Here is a 17,008-nt window from a genome sequence, read left to right on the forward strand (position 1 = left end):
TCCGTATTCTTGATCAGCATATCTGTTATAATTATGTGTCAAATTATTTTCTTTCACTTCATTTTCCTCAGTATGGCCAGAATACTTTTGAGGTACATTTTTGTCCTTAAATACCAAAGATTGCTGTTGTCCATAATATGCAGGATCTTCTACAGTGTTATCATTGAATGGATATGGTGGTGGAACGTCTGACATGTTAGTACTGACCAAATCAGCTTCTTCATAAGAATAAGATCCAATCCCCAAATTCTCCCTTAACTTTACTTTCTCAAGTTCTTCATTTATGCTTGGCTGATTTCCTTGTCTTGTCTTTTCCATCAAAGACTCTTGTTTCCATGGAGACGTAGCTGCTTTCAGACTGAGCTTTTCTGTGTCTTGGCTGTTTGTCTGTCTCCACATATCCTGTGAGGACACATTATTGTAATCATGCTTGTTGTCTTCAAATTGCTCATATCTATCCACCTTTGTGAATACCCTTCCCACTGTTTCATTAAAAGGTTGTTCCATATTTGCCTTGCTTATTAAATAGTCTTTGCTTTGATTGTTGTCAATGTTTAGCCCTGATGTTTCTGCATAAGATGCCTTAAGTCTGTATACATCCCCCGCATGATGTCCCACATTATCTATCACTCCTTGCTTATAGGGAACAAATGATGCTAAATCTTCATTGAGATTCTGTCCATTAGCCAGCTGATTGCTGGTGTAATTTTCAGGTATGAATCCAGTGAACCCAGAGTGATGAACCGTCTGACCTTGCATCTGAGCTGTCTGGTAATCACTGAAAGTGTACTCTGGATATTGGCCTGTATGTGCTGCTGCAGATTGAGAATGTAGCATTGTAAGAGGCAATCCAGGGTTGTGATACTGGTTTACAGCAGCATTTGTTCTACCTGATTCTTCCAGCTGGAGAAATTGAATCTGTGGCTCTGGAAAATCAGGCATATCTATTACAGTCTCTCGAGGCTCCTGTATAAACTGCTGTTTGTTTGTCTCCAAGCCTTTAAATTTGGGAGGACTGTAGGTGCTTTTCACTCTTTTCCTGTTGTCTTTGAGATTGAAGAGTAGGCTCGTAGCTCGGGATTTGTAGCTGGACATCCTAACATCAGGAGTGGCTCCTCTGCTTTCGGCTCGCACGGGAGCATGTTCCACAGGTAGAGGAGAAACTCCATATGGCTGGAAATCTGATGTCACTGCTTCTTGATGTGAATGGACTAAAGGTGTGAGCAGCTGGCTGATGTTAAAGGGAGTAGTGCTTGTGTTGACATTTGGTGCCACTGCTACTGGATGGTTGCCAAAGGGAATCATATTATCATGGCTGTAGAGTACTCCTTGTTGATTTTCTATCACCCCTGCTGTGATATTTTGCTCTGACATCATTTTGATTTTTTGCTGAAGGGCTTTGACAGAGTTGATGGTGTCGCGGACGCGTCGAGACATCTCGTTGGTAGGTGAAGCCGTTGATGGACGGTGGGACGGAAGCCTGTTGGCTCCCAGACTCTGGCTTCTCTTCCTGTGAGGATAATGACCTGCCAACTCCGATTCACATCGTTTCTCCACAGCTGAAGCTTTCTGCAGCATTGTAGATGTTGAAGTAGAGCGTGGAGGATTTGGAGGAACCACAGGTGCCATGTTACTCCTTGAGTGTCTCATACCTTGATATGGACCATGTAGTTGATTCTGCATTGAAAGCTCATTGTACATTGGTGTTTCATACCATTTAGGGAACTCAGAGCAGTGCATAAACCCTGACATTTCCCCTCGCTGGAAGGGAAACCTGTTATGGTCCCTCCACACCCTGAAGGGACTAAACTCACTGTGTATAAAGAAGTTAGAGTTACAGTTGACCTGAGCAGACATGCTGTGTTTACTGTGAGAAGATCTCATAAAAGAAGATGCAGAATTGTGAGACATGTGAGCCACTTCTGCTACTTCAGAGGAATAGAAGTTGGCATCTCTGGACGAGAATGAGCCAGCTGGAGGGAAGTGACCACTGTGAAAATTTTGCTGGTATGATGCAGAGAATTCAGAAAGTTCCTGTTGGATACTCATCAGAGCGGATTTGTCCCAGCTTGTCTCATCATTCCACTCTCTGAGTTTATCATCCATTCTGGCCACGTCCCTATGACCATCAGAGTTAAAAGCTCTGATTAGAGAAGAAACTCTGGAGCGGCTTCTGTGTTGCTGTGAACTCAACTCTGTGGCTCCATTGCTGAGGAAGGACAGCTGTTCTTCCCTCAGAGACTTTTCCTGATGACAGGTTTCCACAAAGGAGTTTTGGAATGTGGCAGAAATCCTCCCCTGTGTCCTTTCCCCATAAACGTCCCACTGTGGATCTCTCTGGATCTCGGCACCATGCATTCCTCCATGAATCCAGTTCTGTCCATACTGCTGCACCTGGAGGCTGAAGTTCTCATGTGCAGCTCTCTTGAGTCCCTCCCTCTCTCTGTCCCCTCTATCTCTGTCTTGACTAAAGGCCATCTGTCTGTCCCTCTGGGTGCAGGGCGAAGACAAACATAGGTCTGAGTCATTATAAACAGCCTCATCTCCGATGCAGAGACTCCTGAATGCTCTATCCGTCAAATTGCTGACCTCGCGATCATTCTCGTCCAGGAAGGACCCACCACTGGAGGTGTCACTGTAACCTCCGTCGCTGTGCTTTCGGTGGCCGCCGCTCTTTCGGCCTGAGCGGCGCTTCTCAACTGAGGTCATGATGCAGACTTGCTAACAAATAAATCTGTTTTCAGTTGTTCAGTCATTCATGCATATATGGACCTCAAAATTCTACGCTCTGTCTGCTGATGAAGCTGCAGTTTGGGCCCCCTGGACAGAATTTTGTAGAGCCAGTAGCTCCTAAGGCATTGTGCCTTTTAGCTGGCCTTTGTCCAAAGCGATCCTGAAATTTGTTGTTTTCCTAAAGGAGAAAATAAAGAAGAATCAGTTTGGATGCAACCATATAGTCACACAACCATTCACCAGAGGTGTAGTAAGGGTATATGCAGGTATTCAGCATGTACCTCCTTATTTTCCGCTGACATTGCACATACCCACATCTCAAACCCATCTAGTTGCACCATTCACTATTCTGCTGCAAGTTTTTGTTTTCCAAAATGGTGATGGCATGGCCTGCCCTTCTCTACCTCGTAGTAGCTGGTACGTGTTGCCTTTGTTGGTTGGGTTGAGCATGAGAAAGAACCACATCTCAGACAGGAGGGCTTAAAAGTACCCTCAGTAATCTGTTAGCAGGACTTGAGCAATCGTTGCTTCCTTAAAGTTAACATATATAAAGAGTTGTCACATTCAAATTTGCTGTATCTTATTTTGAAAATCCCCTGCTTCACTCTGCCTGTTTCTTAAAACTAATCTCTGACTAAAATGTCAGGTTTGTTTTATCTTGAATATACTCATGCATTAGACTTGTGTCGCACCAGTAGTGTTTAAACTGCATTATCTGTTGGATATTAACTTTTTAACTATAGAAAAGGAAACCACTGGCTCATAAATTTGCAAGGTGAGAAAATAGATGTCTAGTTTTCAAATGTGGATGGACTAAGAAAAAAGCTGACAGAAAAGGCACAATTGTGCAGCTATCTCAGTGTAAGGAAACACTATTGATTGCAGAATAGTCCATCATCTGCACCTCTCTAATGTTAATGTCACAATGTTTCTTCCTCCATGACGTCAAGCAGCAGAAGTTCAGTGACAATGTGCAAATACTACTGGTCCATTTATAGGTGGACTAAATATGCAAGAGTACTCTTACATGCCACAGTTAGTAACAGACGGTGTTAATCCTTTACTTTACAGGATGCTTCCAAGAAAAAAATCATAAATTAAGCTTAACTTCTTCAGGCACGACTTCACCACTACTCTTAACCTTAAACAGTTTTATAGCAGTGTTAACAGTTTTTGATATATGTGATGCATTTTAACCTGGCTCCAAAACTTAAAATATACACAACATTTTCTCTTATGTGAAATCATTTTAAAAGCTACAGCTTGTTTGTTGTGGTGCTTTAATTCATGATAGATGGCCTTAGTAACAAACACTTTTCCTTTGCATTAAGCAGCAATGTACTGTATGTGGTTCTGAAAACAGCTCCGTAAATCCTACCACTCAATCACTGTGACCTTCAGAGCCATGTTGTGAATAGAACTACACTGTTGCTAGGCATGGTAACGACAGCCTCACGTGAGTTATTTTGGGTGATCAAGATGCATCCATACAAATTTAGATGAGCGCGCACACACACACACACACACACACACACACACACACACACGCAAATATACATACAGTCTGTCTTTGGATTAAAAGCAATTTATTGATGATGATTTAACAAAGCTCAGAGGTTGGAATTCACATATAATGTTACATTTTCAATTTGTTAATACTATTAAGAGGTTATATGAGCTAGACTAGATGATTAGACTTGCTCAAGCTGTTTCTCTTTGAGTCAAACAGTAAAAACGTCTGCTTACGACCACTCAAGTGCGACATATTGAAAACTAATCTTGTAGTAAAACCCTTTTGGTTTTACAACAGTAGAGAGAGCAGGTGGAAAGCAGGCTAAAATAACGTTAAGTAGAAGTGCTGCTAATTTAAGATTTTAGGGGTAAAATTAGAAAGTTTTCCGCAAGTGAAGTATGCATTCTGTCGTCTAAAAAGTGTCAATGTGACATTTAACTTACTTAAAACCAGCTGTAACTGAACTACACTACTTTAAAATCGAAAACATTAAGTGTGAAGCATGCTTTTTTTTAAATCAGTCTTCTGGTGTGTAAATGTTAAACAGTCAAGGCCACAGGTGATTGCGGTCACATTTGCATCTGCTGACATAATGGCTTTTTCCTGCCTTCTTATTCTCACTCATCACCAATAAGCTGCCTGATGTGCACGGCTTGTGATGGACCTTCAAAACTACACTAAGCTGGCTTAAAATTGCATAATTCATTTTGTGCAAAGCATAAAAACTAAGAAAATTATTAAGATATTACTCAGCATATAAGTAATAATACATTTTTCCTCTAAATCCTATGAGATAGCCTTCTTATCACAAACTTCCTCTGTTGAACTGTATTTTAAATAAAATGTTTGTAGATTTGGACGCAACTAGGTAATATCATGGGTATGTTCTGGTTAAATACACTGCAGCTGCCAGGCAGCCGTCAGCTTGCTCAGAATATCCAGTGGTGCATTAATATCTTCTGACCTGGAGGCTATCCATCTCATATGCATCTACAGAACAGCTCTGCACCACACTGCTACACAAAGTCAGCATCTCACAAAACTCACTGGTGCAGAAATGAAAGCAAGTTCAAAAATGTCATGCGACACTTTTCTTCTTAAGCAGAAAATGGCAACAACTTCAGAGGAGGGCAAGTCTTTACATGATCATTTCTTTCTTTACACTCACTGCAAGAATCTTCTTTCAGTTCATAAAAAGAAACTTTAAGAGAAGTAGTTAAACTCAGTCTTTTAAGGTACAAGTCATTCTGACTCTACCTTAACAACACATTAAATTCTACAGAGACTAAAGAGCATATATAGATCACAAATAAGCATTAAAAACATGCACAGTCAAGATAGCTGTATCTAATTTGAGTCTGTTTTTTGCAATAATAATCTTACATTGAACTGTCAGGGTGATTTCTGTTCATTCTTGCATGTGACAGGTTTATTTTTGTCCAGTGACGGGCCTCCAACTCTAAAACCTGACACCACAGAACATTCATTTTCAGAGGGACGCTGGTCCAAAGGAAGACTGAACAGCAACGTATCTGTCACTTCTGAAAGCAGAAATGACGCGGCTAAATGTTCATAAATGTCAGCAACTGTCAGTGCAATAAAATAAAATTTTGTCGCTGGAGTTAGGCGTCGCACAGGTCGTTCAGTGAGTGAATGTGTGTTTTGTTTTGGAGATGGAAGCAGAGAATTTTGGCACAATTTTACATTGATTTAGCTGCAAGAAAATTCCCAATTAAACTCAACAAAACTGCATGTGTTTATGGACGTATATTTGGTGTTTTTCATGTCTTATTTTAAAATGTTCCTCTTAGAAAATGAGCAAGAATATAAAACAAACTTTGGTCTCACCTCACAGTTTTGTAATCCATGTTCTTTAATATAAACTCCTCAGAAGGCTCCGTCTCCACAAAAAGGCCTCGCTGATCTGATCCTGCCCTGTCACCCCCACACAAGCCTTCTCTGGCAGCTCTGGCTTCTTCTATTGACAGCAGTCCAAAGCAGCAACCTCTACGTAGTCCACAGTCTTTTCTTTGAGCCTCTGATCAGCGGCGGGCGGCAGGACTCGGGCCTGGAGACCAGACAGAAATAGAGGAGCTGTCCCAGAGAGAGTGTCCACCATGGGGGACAGAGTGAGGGCTTGAGCTAGCATGCGGGTCTGTGAGATCCTTTGGTGTCGAGTGTCAGATGGATGAAACAAACAGCCTCTCAACTATTTATAAATCTGGACAGCTACTGTTGGGCATTAGCAGCTACGGCTAACTGTCAGTAAACTGGGGGAGTATTGCAACTGGCTGAGGAGGGCTTTGGTGTCTGAAGCAGGAGAAAAACCTAATTTCCTGTAGATGTGTTATTATTGTGGGAGCTGGGTGGGTGAGTGGGTAGGGGTGGAGATTGTGTGTGTGGGGGGGGTTGTAGTTTGGGTGCCCTTCTGAGAGACATAAATAACTCAATTGCCTCACGCTGGAGTGCCACCCTCTTAGCTGAACAGAGCTGACAAGCACTATAAGGAGTGTCAACAAGTGGCTCTTGGTCACCATCCACAACATCACAGCAGACTTGAATGAAGCTTTCTGTTGACTGCAAGACCAAAGCGTTGCAGCAGTTTTGTTGTGCAGTAAGCACATCCTAGAGGTTCAGATCGACATGAATTTTATGTTATGAACCACGGAATCTCCCCGACTACAGCCTCACTCACCCCCCAAGCAAAAAAAGGCCATAAGGCAAAGGAAGGGGAGGAACTGTACCTCCCCCTCTCCCCCCTACATCTCCCTCCCCTCCATGCGGCCCGCTGCTATAATAGGAGATTGCTGTAGCAGATAGTTACTGGGATTCTTGGCGAGTGCAGGGCCGGCCTGGCGGGATGATGGACACACACATATGGGCCTTAATGGAGACGCACTTCTCCACATACACACACACGCACACACATGTTTGTTTTTCTATACCGGTGGGGACTTACCATTGACTCCCATTCATATCTAACTCCTAACCCTTACCCTAACCCTAACCTTAACCATCACCAAATCAATGCCTAACCCTAAACAAACGTTTTTGCACTTTTACATTTTTTATTAACAACAATATGGCCAAGAAAACGGTGTTGCCACCCGTGGGGACCTCATTTTAGGTCCCCACCGTAAGACAAGTCCCCACCTTTATAGCAAATAGTCAGGTCAAAGTCCCCACCGGTATAGCAGAAACAAGTACACACACACACACACACACACACACACACACACACACGGTTTTACATGTAGCTCACTAAACTTTAGGAAAGGCTGAGGTAATCTGTTTTTTAACTAATCTTTTTCCTCCCTTCTAAACAACCTCCACCCACACACACCCTTCTCATCCACCATTTTCCTCTCCACGCTGTCCATCACTAGCATCCAGCTCTGAATTTCTTCCATGCAGATCAGATAATCACTTTGCAGAATTTGCTACTTGCTGTATTATCTTGTTTTGCTGCTCATTTTTGGGCCTTTAGAGCTGAGCAATTGCTAAAAGTGTTTTTGATTGATTAAGGAAATTTACAAAAACTTCCCTGAACAAAAATAATCAGTGTGTGTTCATCCAAATGCTCGATTTCTCCAGTGAGGTTTGAAATGAAGCCTCTCCTGGAGAGTGTTGTTCTGCTCACTAAGTCCCTCTAGTGGACAAACTGAGAACTGTCATCCAGACCCATTTGCTCTGAGCTGCAATTTGGATTTTTTTTTTTGATACACACTTCTCAGGTTTTTGCACAATGCAACTCTTCAACTTTGTTTGACCATAGTTTTATTGTGAAGCTACTGAGGACTGTAGTCATTGATCACAAACGCTGAGGATGCTCTTCCCTGTGCTGAGTAAGGAGGTGCAGCGCTGTGGTTATGTGGCAGACAGCAGACAGGCACATTACTCGCTGCATTAAGATATGCTTTGTTCGTATAATCTCCATTCAGAGATGAGCTTAATTGATTCTAATTGATTGGGTTATTGATCAGCTCTGTTGCAGGAATTAAAAGCAGAGATGATACTTTAGTGTTTTGGCCCTTCAGTGGACCGGGCCTGAATGCACTTTATGACTTTGGAAGCCGGTTCTGCAAATAGTGAAATTTGGGGGTTTCACCTAATGTCAAGCGAAAGAATTGTATGTATAGTGGAGTCTTTCTTGAGCATACTGTCTCTGTCTGTGTCTTACATTGTCTGTGTGTGTTTGTGGATGGGTGCATGTGCACAACGTCTCCCTGTTTCAGGACATATTTCCCCACATCCCTGCAAAAATATTTCATTACTGCAACAAAAGAAGCCCATTAACTGCACTGTAAGAACAGAGTTCAACTGCTGTCCCCCATATTCACCATGTTTGTCTGCTTTTCTGGCCGCTCTCCAGCTAATTTGATATAACAATGCTCCACAAAACCGCCTCAGGACTTTTTTTAGGTGACAGAAAATTATCAATGATGCCACATGCACAGCTGAATGTCAACACCAACTTGACTTGTTTATGAAATATTAAAGCAGTGAATTATGGGCACCATGCAGAACTTAATGATGATCGGAGTCATTATAACTTCAGCATCCTTTGTTTTGGCTAATGATTAAATTCCACAACTACTGTATTCAATTTTGGGGAGATTGAATGTGTTTTTCGCGTCTTTTGTATGAGTTGGCTGGATTCCGTTGTCCAAAACTGGTACATTTTGGAGAAGGAGATGATTTGTATAAGGATATTGTGTTATCATTAGCTGCCATGTCACTGGGCTCAACATCTTTGCTCTGGAGCTCTCTCATGCACTTAAAGCAAAAATCATTATATCAGGACATGATGTTTTTAGTAATATTATTTGGAGTATGAATAGATCCAGAAGAGTACCTGCTAAATAACAGGCCTGCGCAGTGTTATGATACCAAAAAACATTAAAATAAGCTTCTTATTTTGAAACTTTTGTTCTGATTTGTGACATTTTATCCCAAATGTGGGAATAAATGTTGTGTGTGTTTTTTGCAGAGAGATATGGCGCTCTGATTAAAAAATAAAATAAAAAAATCCTGTCGAATCTTAAAAAAATCTTGAACTCACAGTCCGTAAAAGCATCACTTTATTGGTTTCGATGTAAGATATTTACAACATGCGCACACAATGGTGTAAAAAAAAAGAAAGAGGATGCGAGTGCTGTGTACTCTGTGTACAACCTGGCACGACTTCTGACATTATCTCCCTCTTCTGTGTCACCAGGGTGTCGCCTCATCAATTATTGAACCAGTACTTCATGGTAATACATAATTTCTTATCAATTATTCATGATAATGTGTGTGTAGTTTACTTAATTGTGTTATTGACTATCAAAAGTAATTTCCTGAAAATCCTCAAGGACGCAAATTGAATCAGCCCAACTACTGGTCGTGTGCTCTGCGGTTAAGTATTCTCAATCTGATCAGCTGATCCTTTATTCAAGAGTCATTCTAGCGAGGAGAGATCTTTAGGAATAATGAATCAACGACTGTATTGCCCGTGATAAACTGCGTTGTGAAGAGCCCTGAGGTGATGAGAGATGATGTTTTTTAAAATGTAAATTCAACATTAATAAATAGCATATATCACATTTAATGAGGTTTATTAAAAAATACTCATAGAAGGGAGGAGAGAGGGCGAGCGTTCCTAAAAGTAAATAAATAATAAGAGTCACGATTGCTCTCCACTCTCGGCTTTAAGGGAAGCTGATAAATAATGTATCAGAACAGATGGCTAGAGCGAGAGGCAACAGGAGAGGAACATGAGCGACTACATCTTTAATTGTTTTAAAGAACATGTCACAACAGGACTGGTGTGTTCCCTGTCTGCTGGCGCTACAGATGTGCTAACAGAGTGGAAGGGACAAGTGCCGCTCCGTCAATGAGTCTGCTTCAGCCTGCCTGGGGTTCACACATGGACATACTGTATTCTGGCACATGTACACATTTACACTGAAAATGGCTGATTAATATTAAAGTGCACTTTCACTTTAAAATCAATAGAATGAGAGACGATTGTTTGAGCCCATTACTGACCTGATGGCAAAAACATTCTATTGCCAAAATCCTGCAAAAAATCCTCGCCGTCCTGCCACCAGTTCTACATTTACAGTTTACATGCAGTAACATTCACAATGTAAGCATCTGTCCTCTTTATGAAAACAAGAGGAGCTGTATCAGGATTACTTAAATTCACATTATCAAATACGTCTTTGTTGCACACACGTCGTACCTATGTTAGTCCATCAAATAGAGTCCAAGAGTGCATGAAGACAGATATAGATCCAAAACCACAGTTGTGCTTTTATGGGGGTAACAAGGCCCCAGTTATTGAGCATTTCTCACAAAGATAATTTACTGTCAAATAAATATTTTAATGTTTGCATCCATACATTGCGATATCAGTCTGTCCACGGCTGTTTCAGGAGTCAGCCAGTCGTTGTGCTTAGTCGCTCATACGAGCTGTGTAAAGTGGAAATAACAGGCACGATCACACAGATTTAGAGTATCAGTACATCCACGTTTGCGTCCAGCGCCTCACTTTTTCTCCATTGGTTCCTTGGAGCAGTGAGGGTGTTTGTCGGGACTGCTGCCCAGAATGGGGACCTTGGTGGTCGAACTGGGACTATCTCCCCCTCGTCCGACAACGCCGGGCACCTCGATGGTGGGACCCACCGCGGGCCTCACCACCCCGGCCGTGCTCACGCCGACTCCAGACAGGACTCCCACGCCGGCACCAGATCCGGTCGCTGCACCGAGCAGGTTGGCGGACTGCAGCACAGCCTCCGAGTGCTCGCGGGCCTTCATGCGCAGGGCGGCCACGCTGGCTGTGCGGTTGCCCTGACAACCATAGGGTGGCAGGAAGGACAAGCCCATGGGGTCAGAGACACAGCAGGAGCACAAACCGTTACCTGAGGAATAACAAAAGTGGGATTTGTGGTGAGAATACTGAAAAACAGATCTTGATCATTTTTATTTTACCAGGAAGGCCTACTGAGATGAAAAATCTCTTTTACGTAAGAAACCTGGCGACAATAGCAGCCGGTTAAATTCACATCATGTTAACTATCTCTGTTTCTCTGGTAATGAGAGTAATATTTACCTTTCAGTGTGGCGACCTGTGAGAGGGCCTGGGCGTAGGTGGCAGAGTTGAGGAGTGTGCCTGGTATACAAGAAGGGAAGAACGGACCACCCGGACCCACTGTCCTGTTGATGCTGCAGCGAACAAACACACAACATTTAATTATCTGGTGAAAAATCTGAGAATTAATAGTAATACACCTACATATTTAGACACATCTACAACTATTTTCTGATACGCTTTGAATCCTTTACAATCAAATTAATTGAAAGAGCTCATTAAGGAAACAGCATAATCTACAGATCATCAAGATGGTTATCAAAGGTTTGAGCAATCTGCAAATCTGGACCAGCAACCCTCCTGTCACTATTTTTTTTTTCTGTCATTAGCAGCTACAATAATCATCTGTCTGTCTTTTCTCACCTTTGCTGCATCTCCAGTGGTTCTTTCTGTTTTCTGCCCGGGTCCACCGGAGACTGGGAGTTGATGCTGCGAGATGGGGGAGTCCCCTCACTCATCTGCTCTTTGCCTCCTTCAGGATCTGAGCTTCCTCGCTCCGTCTTCCTCCACTTTGCTCTGCGGTTCTGAAACCAAACCTGCATGAAAGAAAGTCAACAAAAACAAACAAACAAACAAATTAATTAAGCCGTTTAATTTAAACTGACACACAAGCAACTTTAATTAAATAATTTGAATTTACTAAATGCTGGTTTATACCCATGCCAATTTCTTTTTTCTGATCAAGTTTTAATTTTGCCTGCTTATGCCTTTGGCTCATCACACCACAGACAAAAACTTGTCTTGTTTTTTTTCCTGTCTCATACCATTTGCTCTGCTCGCTTTCTTCTGTCTTGTATATCAAGAGGTGTTTGAATCTGTCACACCAGCGCTCTAATTTCCCACAGTCCCTGACTTTTCCCCAAAACTTCCCCATCCACACAGCTGAGAAACATATAGCTAAGTTCTGCTATCTTAATCGAATGAAGGTCACTGCCTATAACAACATTTAATTGAGCAATTTTTCATTATCATATTTTAATGACTTCCCACTGACAGTTGTGCTGCCCGAGAGAGAGGCAGCTATGATGAAGTCGTTTATTTCCCTATTTAGTGATTGTTTGACAACATCAGATTCGATTAGGACTTGGTTCTAGCAGGCATTAATCATGATGTGTGAATGGAGGTTAGAGTCGGTGTGCATGTGCTCTGCATCTCCTCCTATTGTACCGGGGGTATAAATGATGTCAACAGCCAAACAAAACACATGCATTCATTGGGCATAAAGAAAAGGACAACATTTTGGTGGCAGGACAACAATGCAACCAATGGACTTATCTCACCCTTGCACCTTCCAGCTAGAAGTCGCGCCCCCCCACACACACCCATCTCTGAATGGGCTATAATTGCTCCATTAATCTCAATTTGCTGCGTGCTCTTAATGCGGGGGAGGCCCATTGACACTTTACAAAAAGGGGGGCAACAACACTACAAGAGAAAGGAAATTTATTTTCTAATAATAATGTAAGTTTAATATCCCCTGCATACTGCGGTGGATTCATGTTCAGATTTAATAATAGGAATGTGGTAATCGGATTAGGAGGGGAATAATTTGTTTACAATCCCTAATTTACAGCGCTGGATTCCATTATCAACCCCGCCATTGGGTTTAAGCGATAGTAAGATGACCCAGGGGAACAAAAGGCAAACTATTATATTTCCCACAATTAGATCTGCGCGCACAACAAAACCCAAAAGCAAATCTGGAATGCAGGAAATTACATACAGGACACATAACTTAATTACATCTGGCCAAGTTTATAACCGCGCATATGTGCAGGGCAGGAGCGGAATATAAATTGCCAAATTTAAGGTGCGTGTGTGTTTTTAAAAGTGTGTGTGTGAGAGAGAGAATCAGAGAGGGAAAGAGAGAGAGTTTTGGAGGCTAGAGAGAGTTTCTTTTTTTAAATTAAAAAAAAACGACACGCACATGGTTTTCTGTGTGCGTAACGCGAAAGGGATCTGCATGGATGATGTATTCCTACCTCTGAGACGCGGACAAATTAGTGAAGAACATTATCGCTGGTTAATTATGAATGACCGATTAATCAAGCTAATCTAATATTCACCATTATGTTGATGTTATTAAAGTGCATCGCCGGAATGACAGAGTGGCTTAATTTACCCTCTCTTGCATGGTCAAACGTGCCCATGGAAGGACACGTTACTTCGCTGCAGCCTACCTGCACCCTGGCCTCGGTCAGGTTGATCTTCATGGCCAGCTCCTCTCGGGTGAACACGTCCGGGTAGTGAGTCTGGGCGAACACAGCCTCCAAAGCCTCCAACTGCATGGACACATAAAAAGAACAAATTGATCTGCAATTGATTGATTTATTCGCGCATTTCAATTTGCTGACTTTTCTTTCTTTCTTTCTTTCTTTCTTTCCCTCCTCCTCAATGTTAAGAGCATTAGATTAAAAAGAAGTAAAAAAAAAATCCACAATAAACCTCAAAACTGGTTTAATATCAAATTACCTGCAGTGCGTAATGAGAGCAATTTACACCTATGCCCACGCACAATCTTGTACTAATTTCTTCTTTTTTAGAAATTATTTTCTAGTCTTAAATTTGTATTCTCATTTATCTGAAGCATTCTCTTTTTGGTTAATATAAAACTATTGATACGGGCCTTCACTTTCTAGAATGTTTAGTTACTATTTAAAAGGCACAGCACTCTGTCAAAACTCACTAATTTGGGAAACTTGGCCAACTTTTAATTCATTAAAGCAGCTCCTCATGTCTGGTTTTTTTTTTCAATTGAAGTTTCAGTAGGCCCATTTCTTGTTCTCCTTATATTTTTTTAAAAAAATATTACTGTCCTGTAAAGTAATTACCTGTTGCAAAGTAAATGTGGTTCTGTTTCTGCGTTGTTTCCTACGTAGAAATCCATCATCAAAATCAGCCGGGGCGTGGCTGCCAAAGCCGCCCGAATTCACTGAAAAAGAAAAAGAAAAAGAAGTTTATTGAAGAAGAGTCATTTAGGCAGATAAATGGTTTGATAAGAGGCTCATAGTGTCTTGTTATATTTAAATTAATTTAGCATAAATGTGAAAAGAAAACTTGGATTTCTTGGACGCCTTTTAAAAGGGGAGTACATAGAAATAAAAATACTGGCAAAGGGAGGACACATTTTGTGTTTCCATTAGCTGTATGAAACATTGATGTTGGGTGTCTGAGGGGAACCATGGCGGACTAAGAGCCATGACACCCAACATCTGTGCCCGGGACAAAACGCCCCCTCTGCCCTGGGGCCAAACCACCAGCGCTCCTCACCAAAACCTGCCAGCAGACTGACACAGCAGAGGGGAAAGCACTCTTAACCCTTTGTATCCACTTTTAAATTAGTGTGAAACGCAAAAAACACGCTTTGTTTACACTTATCCAATTTTTTGTGGAGATGCGCTGAGCAACCATCCGAGTCAAGTGAAAAAAAAAGAAAAATCCAGGAGAGAAAATGTCTGTTTTTATGGAGTTGTTATGTCGATTAAAGACTGTGGATTAAAGCGTGAAGCTCGATTAATTTATAAAGGCGTAAAATAGATTTTATAGGCCAATTATTTTAGTAATAAAATTAAAATAATCAGAAAAAAAAGAGAAAACATCCACTCGGGCCTGTTCTCGGGTCTCCAGCACAAACACACACACTTGGTGCGCAAACGCTCGCCATCTATACATCAGCAAACTTTTGAGCGTTAAGAAATCTGTAAACAGAATAAAATCAAGTAGAAACGATGGTGAGAATAAAAGACAAGACAGAAAACTCACGTGTGTTGGAGCGACAGCACTCTCCGTCCAGCTGAGGCGGACAGTGAAAGTAGAACATGCTGGCGCGTCTCAGAGCTGCGGAGCTGAAACCTGGAACAGAGACAAAAGTTTAAACCCAACGGTTAAGATCGACTACAACAACAACGGTGCGACTCTGATCTGTGCTGGAACGGGGGAAATAAATATGACCGTCCTGACAAGAAGGATTAAGTTGCTATGAGAGAGAGAGAGAGAGAGAGAGAGCATCCTACCTGCAGAGAGGATGCTGATGTGAGTGAGTTCGCGCTCTGGAGAGAAGTGGCTGCTGCACTTCCACTGACTCTCTGACTCTGTCTGGGAGTGTCCAGATCTCTCTCTCTCTCTCTCCCCCCTCTTTCTCTCTCTCTCCCTCACACACACACTCACATCTCTATCCCTCTGTTTCTCTCTGGGAGTGTCCAGATGTCTCTATAACTGTATAACTGTCTACAGAGTGTTAAGGCTTTCAGCTAGTGTCGCAGAATCTCACGCCTAATTGGTCCTAATCGGATTATCACGGCTTTGTCTCTCTCACCCCCAACCCCTGGTGTGTGTGCGTGTGCGTGTGCGCGTCAGAGAAAGACAGAAAGAAAGGACGGGAGAAAGAAAGAAAGATAGAAAGAGAGAGAGGGGAGACATGCCCAGGGTGGCAAACGGCAGCTCTGCTCTGGTGCCAAAAAAATTCATCACAAGTGATTGTTATTCCAGAGTCAAGCATATTCCCTAACCATAAACATGCACACATACCCGCTGCACTTTTTATTTGGTTCTTTCATATATTAAAAAAAGGAGGATGACTGCTTTTGGGTTTTAGATTGACTGTCGGGTGGGTTAATTGCTCGTCAGGGTGTGTTAGGGGGTCCACTTTACAAGGGGTTGCGCATGTAGAACACTCACAAGGCCAAATTTTTGATTTTGTTCACAGCAAGGGGTCCTGCGATTTATTTCGCTTCCTCAGATAAATGATCTGCTGCGGGACCCTTTCAATTAGTTTTAAAGCGCATCTGGGACGGCAGAGCGCAGACGCCATGCGTCTCTGAGGTGGAAGCAAAATGAGGCTTCGAGAAGCAGCTGAAATTTAGAAGAGGAGTGCGGGATTGGACTAAACCACATAAAGTGCAGAAAATCCCTTCTAATGGCGCGTAATTGGTTCTGTAATATCATTACAGGCGGATAATGGCCAGTTACAGGGCCCCGCGCTATTAAGGGTTTCCCTGGCGTGCAGCGTTTATGTTATTAAAGGGGGAATATAATGATATTTTAGTTATTAAATGCGCGTAATTAATTTATGCACCACTGAAAATAAAGTTGTTATTATGACCTCGGCGAGGTGCGTGGAGAAAATTGAAATCAAATAACGGTTGATAACTTTATCCCAATATTTGGTCTAGACAACTCTGACAAGAGTGCGGGCCTGAAGTGTCTCTGGCTCCTGTCAGCGCCTTTTCCCTCCTTCCTCTGGTGATTGCTTAAATAACTACGTGAAATCACTCTCTCATTCCCACTGTAGAGACAATTTTACAAATAAACTTTAACTAGATTGTGTAGATGCTGAGTACCACATTTAGGCCTACATGGTTTCTTCAGTTTCCCACATTTCAGGACCCTGGTCAGCGCCACTCTTCAGTCACCTGAGTAAAAGAAAATGTGAAAATGATCTTTATAACAGTCTGATCTTAAAATATCTGAAATTGACAGATAAAATTATTTCAAAATCTCAATATTTACCAGCATTCATGTAGTAAACATAGAAATGCACCATAAATTGTGAAAGAAGGTCCTAAATTGTCCATTGTTTCCTTGGTAACCTGCGCTGTGAAGTACAATTATTTTTTACATGGATTAAT

General features: G+C 41.9%; 2 protein-coding genes across 3 annotated transcripts; both read right to left on the bottom strand.

The window, feature by feature from the left end:
• Positions 1-13: 13 nt before the first annotated feature.
• On the bottom strand, positions 14-2,905 carry LOC127537538 (cardiac-enriched FHL2-interacting protein). Its single transcript, XM_051960111.1, has 2 exons — positions 115-2,905; positions 14-22 (listed from the first exon to the last, which is right to left on the bottom strand). The coding sequence occupies exons 1-2, from the start codon at positions 2,707-2,709 to the stop codon at positions 14-16; spliced, it is 2,604 nt and encodes an 867-aa protein (XP_051816071.1). The 5' UTR covers positions 2,710-2,905.
• A 6,405-nt stretch (positions 2,906-9,310) lies between these two features.
• drgx (dorsal root ganglia homeobox) lies at positions 9,311-16,926 on the bottom strand. 2 transcript variants are annotated; one of them, XM_051960507.1, is made up of 7 exons: positions 16,736-16,926; positions 15,144-15,233; positions 14,213-14,313; positions 13,562-13,663; positions 11,745-11,917; positions 11,343-11,455; positions 9,311-11,151 (listed from the first exon to the last, which is right to left on the bottom strand). In XM_051960507.1, exons 2-7 carry the CDS (start codon positions 15,199-15,201, stop codon positions 10,778-10,780), a joined length of 921 nt encoding a protein of 306 aa, XP_051816467.1. In that variant the 5' UTR covers positions 15,202-15,233; positions 16,736-16,926; the 3' UTR covers positions 9,311-10,777. The 2 variants fall into 2 exon arrangements, with proteins under 2 accessions (XP_051816467.1, XP_022061541.1); XM_022205849.2 differs by lacking the exon at positions 16,736-16,926 and adding an exon at positions 15,395-16,725.
• Positions 16,927-17,008: the final 82 nt, after the last annotated feature.

This window comes from Acanthochromis polyacanthus, chromosome 15 (assembly GCF_021347895.1).
Source record: "Acanthochromis polyacanthus isolate Apoly-LR-REF ecotype Palm Island chromosome 15, KAUST_Apoly_ChrSc, whole genome shotgun sequence".
In the NCBI taxonomy this organism is placed as follows: Eukaryota; Metazoa; Chordata; class Actinopteri; family Pomacentridae; genus Acanthochromis; species Acanthochromis polyacanthus.

Coding starts and splice junctions, on each gene's coding strand:
- drgx (XM_051960507.1), bottom strand. CDS start 15,201: ATGTTCTACTTTCACTGTCCGCCTCAGCTGGACGGAGAGTGCTGTCGC. Junction 14,314..15,143: donor GTGCTGTCGCTCCAACACAC/GTGAGTTTTCTG, acceptor TTTCTTTTTCAG/TGAATTCGGGCGGCTTTGGC. Junction 13,664..14,212: donor CCACATTTACTTTGCAACAG/GTAATTACTTTA, acceptor GTGTCCATGCAG/TTGGAGGCTTTGGAGGCTGT.
- LOC127537538 (XM_051960111.1), bottom strand. CDS start 2,709: ATGACCTCAGTTGAGAAGCGCCGCTCAGGCCGAAAGAGCGGCGGCCAC.